This window comes from Diplotaxodon limnothrissa, linkage group LG7 (genome assembly GCF_057381915.1).
Source record: "Diplotaxodon limnothrissa isolate DT_005_m linkage group LG7, D_limnothrissa_male_GT1.1, whole genome shotgun sequence".
Lineage (NCBI taxonomy): Eukaryota > Metazoa > Chordata > Actinopteri > Cichliformes > Cichlidae > Diplotaxodon > Diplotaxodon limnothrissa.
Window position 1 is genome coordinate 3,504,738 of NC_140602.1, and position 13,921 is coordinate 3,518,658.

The 13,921-nt window shown below is 38.5% G+C and overlaps 1 protein-coding gene across 1 annotated transcript; it reads left to right on the plus strand.

The window, feature by feature from the left end:
- Positions 1 to 1,565: 1,565 nt before the first annotated feature.
- Positions 1,566 to 13,921, plus strand: cracr2aa (calcium release activated channel regulator 2Aa). The gene is made up of 17 exons (XM_085357210.1): positions 1,566 to 1,948; positions 3,399 to 3,510; positions 3,591 to 3,771; positions 5,889 to 6,035; positions 6,284 to 6,374; positions 6,482 to 6,577; positions 7,575 to 7,762; positions 8,247 to 8,318; positions 9,357 to 9,402; positions 9,560 to 9,639; positions 9,752 to 10,097; positions 10,227 to 10,359; positions 10,630 to 10,711; positions 10,964 to 11,078; positions 11,230 to 11,331; positions 11,988 to 12,064; positions 13,811 to 13,921. The coding sequence occupies exons 1-17, from the start codon at positions 1,739 to 1,741 to the stop codon at positions 13,896 to 13,898; spliced, it is 2,166 nt and encodes a 721-aa protein (XP_085213336.1). The 5' UTR covers positions 1,566 to 1,738; the 3' UTR covers positions 13,899 to 13,921.

Genomic DNA, 13,921 nt, shown 5'->3' on the forward strand with positions numbered 1-13,921 from the left:
ACTTGTTAAAAAATTTCTCAAGAGGATTATTATTAGACTTTATATTTAATTGTAGTTGTCATGAACAGGTCTGAGAAATGGCACCTCGGTTTTGCCAGTTATTGATCTGTGACAGGCTAGTTGAAAGAATGGAAAATAAAGGTTATGGCTGTTGTGTTTAGTTGGAGACCAACAACTTAAATTGTCTCAGTCTAGCCCTGACCACAATGTTTGCTTAAATGTTGCTAACTGCGGTAGCTCTAACAGCTGTTACATGCCAACCCCAGAGACAGATAAGGCAGCTATGCAAAGCAGGTACCTTTTATGTGTTTAAACACTGGATCTTAGGAAAAGGACAGTTTTCTGGCAGTGAAAACAAGGATCCAGGCATTACATAGGTAGGTTTTTTAAAAAAGTATTTATTTGTTTTCTCTAAAAGTATTGACAACATTTCCAAGTTTTAACACAGGAGGCATTAACCTTGTGTGCTTATGTGGTTAAAGGCTGGAACGATTATAGACAATATTATTGTTGATATTATGAGCCTGAGGAAAAAAGAGCAATTCACCTTAGTTCCCTTTCTTGTTTCCTCTGAAATTCTTAATCATTGTCTTTTGCATAGACCTCATGAGGCTTGACATGCTAAATGTTACACAATTGTTGCATATTAAACAATAGCTAATATTGCTTACCAGTTTATGCAACCATTGAGATGGCTGAACACCAAATGCTGTAATAGATAAATGTAAAAAGTTAAATCTGTGGTAAAATGTTTACTTTATCGTCAAGGTTTGCCAAACCAGTTTAGATTAAATATAATACAGACATTTTTAAGTCAACTTTATGAGCAAAGCAAATATGAATCATTTGACTTGTCCTTCCATGTGGGTTTGCCAGTGTGTGTCTGAACCTGCTTTCTCATCTGTTCTTTTACCTGCCTACATGCATGTCAGATTTTTCCTCTGTCTGTTCCACATGTCTGCATTTGCGTAGGTCATCACACACAGCTTCAGAAGCTGCCATTTATAAATCGATTGAGCAAAGTCACGGTGCACAAGTTGAAGGCAGTCTTCCAAACCAATGCACACAGAACTGTTGTCTGCATAAAACCCACCAGTAATAGAGTAATCAGTCAATATTTCCTGGTAAAGACCACCCTCGTCATACCACAAGTTTCAGCTGCAGTTTTGGGTTTACTTGTCAGATGACATTACTTTCAGCAGCAGCCGTCATCCCTGAATGTAAAGAGAAGAGCAGCAGTAGTTTTAGGTGTGCAGCTAGTACTATGTAAGTCAAAAACAGAATCAGGATTTGTAGCAGAAAGAGAGAAAGGAACTACACATTTTAAATGAGTGATTCTTGTCTGTTATACGATTGTAACCAATTAATATTAGTTTAATTAGATGTATCAAACAAAACTCCCTTTTATAGACTTCGTGTTTTCATGTTTGCACTTCATGCAAATCTCTAATTTCTATACAATTTTATGTACTTTTGCATATAGAACAACAAAAAAAGATATATTTAATGGGAAAGCAGTCATAACTGAACACTCTTTTTGTCTCTCTCATAGGTTTGAGCTGGTAATTAAAGAGGTGGTTGCTAAGAGATGACAGTCGGTGACATTGGTGAAAGCCTCAGATGTTCAGCAGACTAAAGCTCCACTCGTTTGGGATCTTTTTCCTGCACGCCTCAGTCTGTACCTGGCTCATATGAAGGACGTGGAAAACGGTCTTCTATCAACAAACTCATAGTTACCATGGCAGCTTTTACTGCTCCATTTGCCAACACCAGTGCCATGAACTCCATGTTGGCCCATACCGCCTGGCAAAGCCAAGAAAGCAATGATGAGGCAAGTACGAGTGGGAACGGGAACGTTGGACAGAACACTATTCTGGAGAAAACCCACGAGTTCTTCCAGATGTGCGACATCGAGAACAAGGGTTTCATCACCCGACGGGACATGCAGGTGAGGCTTCTGGTTTAAGGACGACTGATAAAGTTCTGCTATCTTTAAACTAGTGTTATAATCTGTTTTAACATTACTAAAAATAATTTATTTCATAGTAGCCAGCAGAAGAATTAGAAAACATCATTACTACCAACTTTAATCATTCCTAATCAGTTACGTTTTTGCACTGTTTCAATCATTATTCTAAAACCACAGTTTACACATCACATTTTTATTGTGTTTAAAGATAACAGGTCATCATTTATCCAGAATAATATGCAGGGATGTGTCCGCACACTCATTAATGATGCTGAACAGGACACGGATACGACATGCACACCCTTTTCAAAGCGACATAATAGACACTCAGAGACAGAGAGCCACGCGGAAGCTTTGTCATGCAGCTCCTCCACTCACATTATTGTGCAGATTCATTTGCCCCTCAGATATTCATCCAGGCCACGGCTTACACTTTGATGAAGCACTTCTAGGCTCTTGCTCTGAGGAGGACAAACACGTAGAAGATAAGCTTTGATCTGCGGTTTATGATAATGGTTTCTAATTTAACTAGTAATGATGATGAGAGTCCAGTCCTCAAAATTATTTATATGAACATCTGCACTGACTGCTCTCTACTTAAAGGCAATACTTGTCGTGTTACAGGGTTTGTTTTCACACTTTGCTTTCAGCTGACAACGACTGTGACGATATAACAGCTAAATAAACAGCGCTGCTTAAGTTTATTTTCACTGTTGACATTGTAATTTCAGTGGCTGAGTCATTTTCACTTGGCTTCACAGCTTAAAATCCATTTCCAACCACGATCACGAAGGGGATGGCTTTACAGTTGAACTGTTTGCCAACATAAGGGATATGTTCTTCAGATAACACTTCAGAGGAACAGCTGATAGTTGTAGAAAGATGGTATCATTTCTGTGTCCCTGCCCTAGATTTTAAGGGTGAGCATCAGTCAACATTTGCAACAGTGTAAACATCACATAAACTCAAATTGCTTGCAGAGGTGTGGCTGTGTTGGCTTTTGTTAAAGAAAAGAAGTTGCTGTCATGTGCAGTTCTTTAGGAGAATCTCTCTTTCCCACGTTCCTTTGGATTAACCTTTTAAAGCCTTAAATTCTGAAAAATTATGAGAGATTGATAGTCTTGCATCGCCATCATTTCCAGTGGAGATGCCAATGGTCACAAACTGAAGGCTGTATCTACACGAGAAAGATTGTTTCACTGCATGAGTGTGAAACAGTGTTTTGCTAAACAAGATATATATCCGTTAAAGAAGCTCTAGAGCTTATTTGGTTCAATTTAGAATCACCAGGAATAAAAGGAAAATAACCTGACTGTTCCTTAGCTCACAATTTCCACTGTACACGACTCTCCTTATAAAACTCTACTGTTAAGTTTCAGTACTAATAATGTCCTTGAATATCTGCTGTATTTTCTGTCTTGATTAACAGAGGCTGAACAGTGAGCTTCCTCTAAGTGCGGAGGAGTTGGAGAATGTATTTGATACCCTTGATTCTGATAACAACGGATACCTCACCCTGGAAGAGTTCTCCTCTGGCTTTAGTACGTTTTCTCTCTGTTTCATGTTCAAATAGGAGCATCACACATCTTATTAATCATCTAAGCTCTTGATCTTTTTTTAGGTTCCTTTTTGTTTGGTAATACCATTGCTGAAGAGGAAGTCATGGGGGAGAAGAACAGCTTGCCAGAGGTCCTGTACCAGACACACAGAGAAGAGGGCCTGGCAAAAGCAGAAGAGGATGAGGAGGAAAAACACTTTTGCATGCTTATGGAGAGCCTTGGAGCTAACAATGTCTTTGAAGAGTGAGTACTGTATGAGTGTCTTTGCACACCTTTGTGCATTTTGTACATTAAATTTGAAATGAAAACCTATTTAAAGCCTGACACTTTAATCAGCATGAGAAAAACTTTGTTTCCTCTTATAAGCAAACCTCTTGCCTCTTGGTAGAGTATGTCTGCTTAAAATTTCAAGTCATTTTTATATGATTACATTAAAAACATAGTAATTTAGTGTTACGCCTTAAGATTTTCAAAGAAGCTTGACTTTCTCAAAATCTTTATACTTAAAACTGCCTTCACAAACCTCATTAATGTAAGCTTTCATGTTTTTTCCTCTTTCATGACTGCTTCTTTGTAACTGCTGTTGAGGTCTGTTTAGAGTTTTCTTTGTTAGCATGAAAACTATGTAGTGACAGACTCTTACGAAATGCATGACTAGACTAACCTTTAACAAGCAACTCTAACTCAATAAAAGCAAACAGTAGTGGAGGTGGATGCCAGACTTACACATCCTGTTGGCTTCCACCTACCTGGTTAGAGGTGAACAATGACATTTTAGTTCAGATGAATTTGTGCAGCACTAACTGATATTGATTTTGGGAAGACCTGGAGAATAAATATTTCAAAATGTTTCTGACTTTCTTAGTCTAATAACTTAAAGGCATGTTGATAAGCTGTTGTTGTTCTGTTCCATAGTAGGAACAGAATGTAACAGGTTATAGATGTTCCAGAAATCAACACTTGTTGCTTTTATTTAATATATTTTTCATTTTGTGTAATGTACTGGGATATTTATAATTACAGCTTTTTGTATTTATTAGAGCTGTTGTTATATTTTCCATATTTTGTAATTATATTTGCAATATATAATAAATTGTATTATTTAATTTAGTTTAGTTAGTTGCTATTATTACTGTGTTGGAGAAACTGTGACCACATAATATCACTGGGATGAATAAAGTGATTCTGATTACAGCCGCTTAGGAGGGCATTGGGGGCTCCACCTGCATTGACCTAAAGCTGTTTGGTCTTTGACCAATATTTAGCAATTTCAGGGTCTGAAGGTGTGAAAGACTTTCAGGATGGAGAACCTTCACACAGCAGCTTGTGACTTTCAGTATTAGTGTCCCATTTCAAATCAAATGCTATAATTTTGCACCAACTACATGATACCCACCTTAAAGTCATTGTTTGTTTGTTTTTTAGCACCCAGATAAAATAAACTGAAAATAGAGTTAGGCGATCTAAAATAAAATACAGCAAATTTTATAGCAAGATAAACTAAATGAGGGAAATAGAGATGAACTAACAGTATAAATGTGGCATGTAGTCGTTGCCAGGGAACAGAGGCGAACGGGAACATTTCTGAAGAAATTCTGAGTGTGCATATGGTACTACAGGGTCAGTTGTCAGAAGACAATAGGCCGTACCAGGTTGGATGAAGACCAAATCAGAAGCAAAGGACCTGCTCAGAAGCTGATTAGTAAAAATCTGTGAGGAGAGGTTACTATAGCGACTCCTGCCAGTGGCGGTGGTTGGGGGTGACATACACTTCTGTGTACCTCAGGGTCAGACACAGAGAGCTCGCCAAACAGAATTTAAGCTCTGAAGCAAATGCTTTCCAAGCAAAAATCAAAAGTTGTATCGTAAGAATTCCTTCACTGTGAACAGCTGCAACTTCTCGACTAGAAAATACTAAATTTTCATGTTTGTAGAGTTTATTATATGGACGAGGTGACAGTGTAAAAACAACCTCTGACTCTGATTTTCAGACTTAATGCTATTTCTGTTTTCTTAATGCATTGGTTGTAGACATTGAAGCACATAAAAAACATTTAAACCAGCATGAAGAGCGTTATAGTTAGATTCTTACAGTGCAATAATAATTATCGATTTCTCAAGGTTAAACATAAAATATCCTTTTAAAAATTATGTGATTACGGAGGAGCTGCTTTTCTTCATTGTTATTGTCATGTGCTGTTGCTGTGGTAAAATCTCTAACATTCCCCACCGCATTACTTCTATTTTTCTTCCAAATAACGGTACTTATTTCCTCATGAACCCTTGTGACAAAGACATCTGATATCAGTAAATGAATTGGCTTAGCCGCTGCAATTATCTGCTTAATTTTGTCCCATCAGTCCTGCTGAAGTGCGCAGTCTTTGGGCCCAGCTGCGCCGGGATGAACCACACCTTTTATCCAATTTCGAGGACTTCCTAGGTAGAGTGACATCCCAGATCCGAGAAGCCAACCAGGAGAAGAGGGAGATGGAGAGTGCTCTCAAAAGGTCAGAAAACATTCATGTATATTTGATGCAGTCGTCATGAAAGGTTGAAATATTATTGGAGGTTTTTCAGATTTGAATGACTGACAGTGCTGCGACAAAGCTCCTTAATCACTGTGTAAATCATTTACAGAAGCTTTTTCTCTCTAGTGCATTATTATTTTAGTGATCAATTTTATAGATCTGTTATGTCAACAGGGTTATTTATATACATTGCACAATATTATATCTAACTATTATATCTAAATCAGGAAAGCAGCAACACATGATAATGAGATCCAGCGACTATACGAGGAGATGGAGCAGCAAATAAAAAGTGAAAAGGAGAGAATTGTGCTGCAGGTACAAAGCAATCACTGGTGTTTTCTGTTAGAGTCGACTTACCTTTGCTCTGTCAGATGTTTTGCATTTTAATCTGACTTTTCAACTTTGTTCTTTGTCCACTGAAGGACTATGAGCGGTTTCTGTCTCGCAGTCAGGACCTGGAGCTGCAGCTGTCCCGTAAGGAGAAGGAGCTGGAACAACTCTTCCAGAAACAGAAAAGAGTGAGCTGAATTTAGCAGAATGATTTCCACCACTGTCCCACGCTGGAGTATTTAGATGAAATCTAATAGAGAGAAAATAAATTACAGATGAAACTCTTTAACCCAAGTGAGGTAAATTCAGTTGTTAAAACATGTGAGACACGACAGATAACAGAATGCAGTCATAAAGTAATTCACTCTTCACCATAAATGCTAGACAGATAGTAGCAGGTTATATCACACCTTTATGCTTTTATGATTAATTACCAAGCTGAAAATTAGTTCTGGTCATGCTGGTTTGCTGTTTATGCAGAACAATCAACCACACATCATAATGGCTGCTACAGCTTAAGCAGCATCCAGTCTGATAATGCTGATTATTCTCTTTTACTGGTTTATGCACCGAATGCACTCCAGACCACAAGTGTTTGGACAGTTTCACATGGCTCTGTCAGCAGCACCAACATTTTAAAACGAAGGCATGAATAATGCAGTAGGAAAATAACCAACACAGTGTCCAAAAGTTACAACGCGGAAAACCCAATTTTAATTTTTTCTTTGTGCATCTTTGTGGCATTTTGACACCTGTGGGATTGTTATTCTCCACAGACTTTGAGCCTCTAGTTGAAACTGCACACTGTTTTATCCTGTTACTTGAATCATAACTGGAAAAATGCCTAAAGTATACAAGAGCATGCTGCACGCTCACATTCAGCGTATTAGACAACGTCACATTACTAACAAGGACAAGAATCCTAAACAGCAGGGTTAAGAGGCTGTATAATCATGACTGGCTAATTTAATCTGATCTTAATGCAGTAACATATCTGATGTTACTGTATCCTAGCTTCATGCTGTCCTCATATTAATAGAAGTTAAAGTTACATCAGGCATTTATAATGAGTATTCATGAAATGCTGTCGTATTTAAGGAGACAGTGTAACCAGTTATATTTATCTATCTTATCAGAGGTGTCTTCTTTTCCTTTTTTCTTTTTTCGCTACCCACCTACCTCCAGTTGGAGAGTCAGTGCCAGGAACTACACAGTGAGCAGCATGTGACCAAGGTGGAGAATGTGAAGTTAAAGCAGACAAATGATGAGTTGGCACAGGAGCTGGAAAACACCTCCCAGGAGCTGATGTTGGCACAGGAGCAGCTGAGTTTACTGCAAGAGCAGTCCACACGACTACATGAAGAAAAAGAGATGTAAGCGATGACTGATCTCGGTTTATCTGATGTTTTGGTACCTCGAGCTCTTGCTCTCTCAATTTCTTATCTGTTGCTGATTGATTAGGATGCAAAACATTGATACTGAAGACATAAATATAATTTGTAAAAACAAAGTAATGTCCACCATACTTTTTACTGCCGTCATGCAAACCCGACGGTTAATAAGCTATTAAACATCTAAAAATATTTACAAACGTATATGGACTCGTAGAACTCATACTCTTACTCATATTGTAAGTATTTCTGATTTCATTGGCATTTATTCTTATATATTGAATTTTGTATGAACCCACAGTCTGTCAGTTGTTTTTTTTTTGTTTTTTTTATTACTAATGCTGTAAAAACTGTCTCGAAACACTATAAACTTGTTCAAGTCATATGTGAGAAGTGTAAATGCAAAATACAGTATAATGCAATGACAGAGTATTAATAATCACTGATGTCTTGCTGTTTAAAATAGAGAAATATACAGAATAACTGAAGGCCTGCAGAGAGAGCGAGAAAGTCTCCTTAAACAACTGGACCTGCTAAGGTATGGATCAGAATAAAGAAGGTACAGCTGTACATGTCTGCTTTAGAAAGAATTGGAGTGTACAGAAACATGACATGAGTTTTGGGTGTTTTGTCTCTATTTCTTTCCCACTGATGAGCTCCAAAGCCAATTTTCGCAACCGAAACAAGTTATCCAAAAAAGTAATTTCTTTCTGTTTTCATGTGAGATTTGTTGTTTAACTAAATCAGAACAGCACTGAGGAGCAAACATCTCAGTTGGTAATTCATCTTTTACAAGTGTACCAGTCCCATAACAAAGAAAAACTGATTAGTTTCTCAGCCTCAAAGCCTTTTCAGAAGATGAGTTTTTGATCATTTAAGGCTGCTTTTGAAAGAAATGTGGCTTTACAGTAAATGACAGCGATTCCTATCCGATTATCCAAAGGCTTTTTTCTGTATCAGCTCCAGACCGCGTGTTTGGACGGTTTCACGCCTCTGTCTGCAGCACCAACAATTTGAAATGAATGAATGAATAATGCATCAAGAAAATAACTCAACATGGGACAACCCCTTTTTTTGTATTGCATTTTTACGTCCAGCATGATCGTTATCCTGCACAGACAGTGGGCTTCCATATGAAATGGCACACTGTTTTATCCCATTATCTGGATCACTGGAAAGTATGCAGGAGCATTCTGCATGCTCACATTCAGCCAGCTCCTTTAAAACGTATTAGACAACATTTCTGTATCGAGCATTACAAGAATCCTAATCATCAGGGCGAAGATGTGGCATAATCATGACCGGTGAATTTAATCTGATCTTAATCTGACCGAGTTGCGTTACACTTGCTGTGGACCGAAACGACAGCAGTCGCAACAACAACGACACATGGGCTGAAGTGTCTGAACTGAATCTAACAGAGAAAAGTTTCTGCTGATGATTTAAGTATAAAGAAGGTTTTTCAAAAAGATTTAATTTGAAGAACAAAGAAATTGCGCCTTGTATATATTTGAATGTTTGAACCACTTTGACTGAAGTTCTCAGTCTTTATTTTTTATCCCTTCTTTCTTTTCAGGGAGATGAACAAACATTTACGAGATGAAAGGGACATTTGCTATCAGGTGTGTTTCGTGTGTGAATTTCATTCCCTTGATTATTTAAATTTATCCTCTCAGTTCATTTTATTTTTGCCCTTTTTAAAAAGATTGCAAATACAGTATATATATAAAAATATCAGACTCTCGTGCCATATTGCAAATAAACACTGTGACTCTGCAGAAACCAAAGAATTCTAAAACATCGGGTTTGAAGCCTTTAATTGGTGTCGGGAAACGCATAAATACAGATGTCTTCAAAAGGTAACAAATGTCATTACCTTGAATGGAAGGCAAGCCAAAGCTTATACACCCTTGGCTATTTATTTTATGTATTAATGTTTATTGTATGTGCAATGTTACTTTCTATCTGCAGTGAGGATGAGGAGGAACTAACCTCCAGCTCTATGAGGCACCGCTTAGTCAATGGGTCATGCCAGCCGTTTTGTGCAGCACAAGCAAGAGGCCAAGGACATCTCCAGAGAATCATTTCAATTGAGGAGGACCACCTCCCCTCCTTCCTGATTGACTGTCAAGTCCAAACCCCACTTCAAGAATGCAATGAAGGAAAGAAGGTCTCAGATAATGAAGACAATATAGACTTGGTGATGAGTGATATTCATGCTCGCATGTCTTCAGCCTCGCACCAACAAAGCATGGAGAAAATGGAAACCCCCTCGTCTCCGAGAGGCCAGCCTGTTGGCAAAGAGAACAGCATGAATGTAAGCTTCGTCACGCTGTTGTAGCGTCAACTTTCTCACACATGCAATATGCGAGCCTTTGCTGACTGGCAATAAAAAGCGAGTTCTCATATTCTTTAGGTCTTATTCCTGTTTGTCCTGTTTCTTTAGGAGGAAATTAGCACTTTAGCACCTGAACGCCTCTTCAAGATCGTCCTGGTAGGAAATTCTAGTGTTGGAAAGACCTGCCTCCTCCGACGATTTTGTGATGACGCCTTCCACCCCGGCACCTCCGCCACTGTGGGCACGTATTTTATAGTGTAAACAGACATTAGCTGGTTTAAGAAAAGCATTCGAAGCTCTGTGGTTGACCTCGAGCTTTGTATGCGTTTGCCTGCACAGCACTAAATGTAACAGTTGGTTATGACAGTTTTTTTCTCCTCGGGGTGCAGTGCTGTCAGCAATGAACGTTCAATCCAGGGCTGAAATAGCCTTAAACACGATCAAACTGTAAAGTATAATAACCTTTGGCGTTATATGCTTATGATGTCATTTGTTTTGTCTGAATGTGCAGGTATAGACTACAGTGTAAAAACAATAGCTGTGGATAACAGCCAGGTGGCGCTGCAGCTGTGGGATACAGCAGGACAGGAGAGGTGAGCTTTTCAGACACTGTCAGGTGTGGATTTGGCTGAGATCTTTAAACTTTCTAATCTGTTCTTATTTTTTTCTCTAATGTGATCAAATGTTCTCAAGTAACAGAAGCAATGATCAAGCAAAACGTTTTTTTTCTTATGCGGTGACAAAACCTTCGCATGTTTTTACCTGAGTAAAGAGGCAGAAAAAGTACTTTTCCATTATGTAAGCTGTACCCATAAATTTGCTACTTCCTCCTGCTTGTCCTGCAGGTATCGAAGCATCACCAAGCAGTTCTTTCGTAAGGCTGATGGTGTGGTTGTGATGTATGATATCACTACTGAGGAGAGTTTCACAGCTGTAAGACAGTGGCTCACTAGTGTTAAGGTAAGGCAGTACCAGTCACAAAAACACCACAATCCCATTTTTGTGTTTTGCTTTATTTTGCTTACCTGCTATAAAAAACAAACAAATTACATTAAAAAACAAAAAAACAAGGCTGTTTTAGCCTGTGCTCTTTCCTTAACTTGCTTCACAGGAAGGGGCAGGTGAGGACATCCCCGTCATGCTCCTGGGAAACAAAACAGACAAGGAGACTCAAAGAGAAGTTCAGAAAAGTATCGGCGAAAGATTAGCCAAGGTCTGTGTCTGTTGTTGCTGCTAAGCATGAGATTCTGTTTTAGTCACTGTTAGTTTCTGGTCAGTCATACTACAAATGAAAGAAACATGAAGAATAATTAAAAGAAAAGAATTAAAAGAAGCATGAATGAATAATTAATATTCATAATTTAGGTTTTTTTTTTTATCCTTCTAATCTCTAGCGGGTGTTGTAGTTTCTATAGTTACTGGACAGAGTCTTGTGAACTAATATTGCTATATAAGAAATGTTTCTTTCTTAGTGCTTTTACAATTTTCAGTGTAGGATTTATCGTCTACATTTCTCAAGGTAGCACAGAAGTCATTTTAGAATAGAATAGAAATATCCTATTTCCCCATGATCGGAAGGTCGGTGGTTCGAATCCACTGAACAGCTACCCTGAGGTACCCCTGAGCAAGGTACCGTCCCTACACACTGCTCCCCGGGCGCCCAATGGCTGCCCACTGCTTCACTGAGTGAATGGGTTAAATGCAGAGAGGAATTTCCCCAAGGGGGTCAATAAAGTACACATTCTTTCTTTTACTGTCCTTCATTGGATCATTGGGGAAATTCATGTGTTCCAGCAGTTTTAGTTTTAGTCAAAAGTTTTAGATTTCCTTGTAAGATTCTTTTAATCTGTCACCTTTTGGCTCTTTTAGGACTGCCAGATGACGTTCTATGAGTGCAGCGCCTGCTCTGGGTCCAATGTCGTGGAGTCCATGGTTCATTTAGCCAGGTGAGCAAAAATAATGACATTTCAGCAACATTTTGCCCTGCAGGAAACTTCAGTTTGGCAAACTGTGGAGTGATTATCAGTGAGACTCTTCCTGCACCAATATACATCTTTATATGTGACAATACACTACTTAACAAATTTATTAGACCACCTGTAATAAAAACAAGAAAACAAAAATATATTAGAAACATGTTATTTAATTTAAAAAAAAAATGAATCCACATTTTTATAGCCAAGTTTGAGTTGGCACACTGGACGTCTTACTTATGAGAAGTCAATAATTAGTCAAGCTTAATGTTTAATCACTAAAACTTATTTTTCTGCTCATGAAATGGCAAATGGCCTGTATTTGTATAGCGCTTTACACGTTCAGTGAAGGTAAATAAATAACTAATTTGGCATTAAATAAAAATGTGCTTTACTGTTTTCTACAGCTTTTTTGTAAAACAGCACATTTTAAAATTATTCAGTAACAACCGTAATTACAATTTGGCATTAAAAATATAGTTTCAGTTACACAGCTTGAGCATACTACTGGATTAACCATTACAAAAACATAAAACATTTGGTATTTACCACTACTTTTAACTGGTAATTACTGTGGTAAGTACTGTATAAAGACGTAAGTCAAAAGTTTGTAACAATAAGAAAGCAGTCACGTAAAATGCCCAAGTGAAAGTAAAAGAGTAACAGTAACCTGTTTTATGAAATTACTGCTAAAAATTAGGATACTGTAGGTTTGTGAATCTAGACAGCATTATGGTGTGAGTGAGGATTATGGTTCTGGTCTTGGACACAAGAAACAAAAGAAAACAAAATGGTTACTAGAATATTTTTCGTTCTCTGAAAACGCAGTGAGGTATCTCACCATGCGAAGGGCCCGATGGCATGATCAGTCCCTGAAGCTCCAGTATCACTCGGCCTGTCCAAAGGGAGCCCTGTTCTGCAGGCAGTAGAGTCTAATAAAAGTATGTGATAACACCAGCACTTGTAAGCAGGGCCCACGAGTAGCCATATGTCTGATGGAATGCACTCACAGTTATACAGGAGGTTTCAGTCCTTGGCACACATACACCACCAGCCAGCTGCTCCTGGGGAAAATAAAAAATCACGAGTGAGAGCTCAGGACATGGACTGGTTGAACTGGTTACCTTTTCAAACATCCCTAGCGCCTTATCACTATCTGGCAAATTACACAGGAAGATAATGCATGTCGTACACAACAATGAAAAAAAGGTTCCTTCACACCATCTCTCAAACGTCAGCACTTACCATTATGAGCCAAACGTGTACTGTAGTTAGCACCCAAGTATTCTGAGTGGTTTCTGTCAGTCCTCAAGGGGGGAGTCCATGCACAGTGTCAGCAGCAGCCACAGACCACGAATGTAACACTAGAGCGTCAGAGATACCCACTGCCATGCATTGCATATAGCAGCACTATTAGCACAGGTACTCTGACGTGCTAGTCTGCAATTTTTGCTGTCAAATAAAGTAACTTGTTACGACATCTTAACCACTTACAAAACAAACCCAAATGAATGCAAGTGGAATTTACATCATGGTTTCACCAGAGGACCCTTCCCATAGTGAGAAAAAACTAATCACTGATGAAGACAGAGCAGAGTTAATGCATATGCACGTTTGCATTTTCATAGCAAATCCAACTCCAAAGGGCGAAGCGCATCATGATGCACATCAAGGCTCCTGTTAGAAATTGCTACATTTTTGTTTTATTATGTCTCGTAGAATTCTGAAAGAGCAAGAAGACCAAGAAAAGGAGAAGACTGTCCATCTCGTCAGTATCCACTCAGAGAAGAAGAGATCCTGCTGCTGACAGATAAACAGTTGACACTTACA

Bases quoted from the DNA above. Each gene is read 5' to 3' on its own strand.
- cracr2aa (XM_085357210.1), top strand. From the start codon at position 1,739: ATGGCAGCTTTTACTGCTCCATTTGCCAACACCAGTGCCATGAACTCC. The intron at 6,036-6,283 runs GTCAGAAAACAT...TATCTAAATCAG, and splicing joins ATGGAGAGTGCTCTCAAAAG to GAAAGCAGCAACACATGATA. The intron at 11,079-11,229 runs GTAAGGCAGTAC...CTTGCTTCACAG, and splicing joins AGTGGCTCACTAGTGTTAAG to GAAGGGGCAGGTGAGGACAT.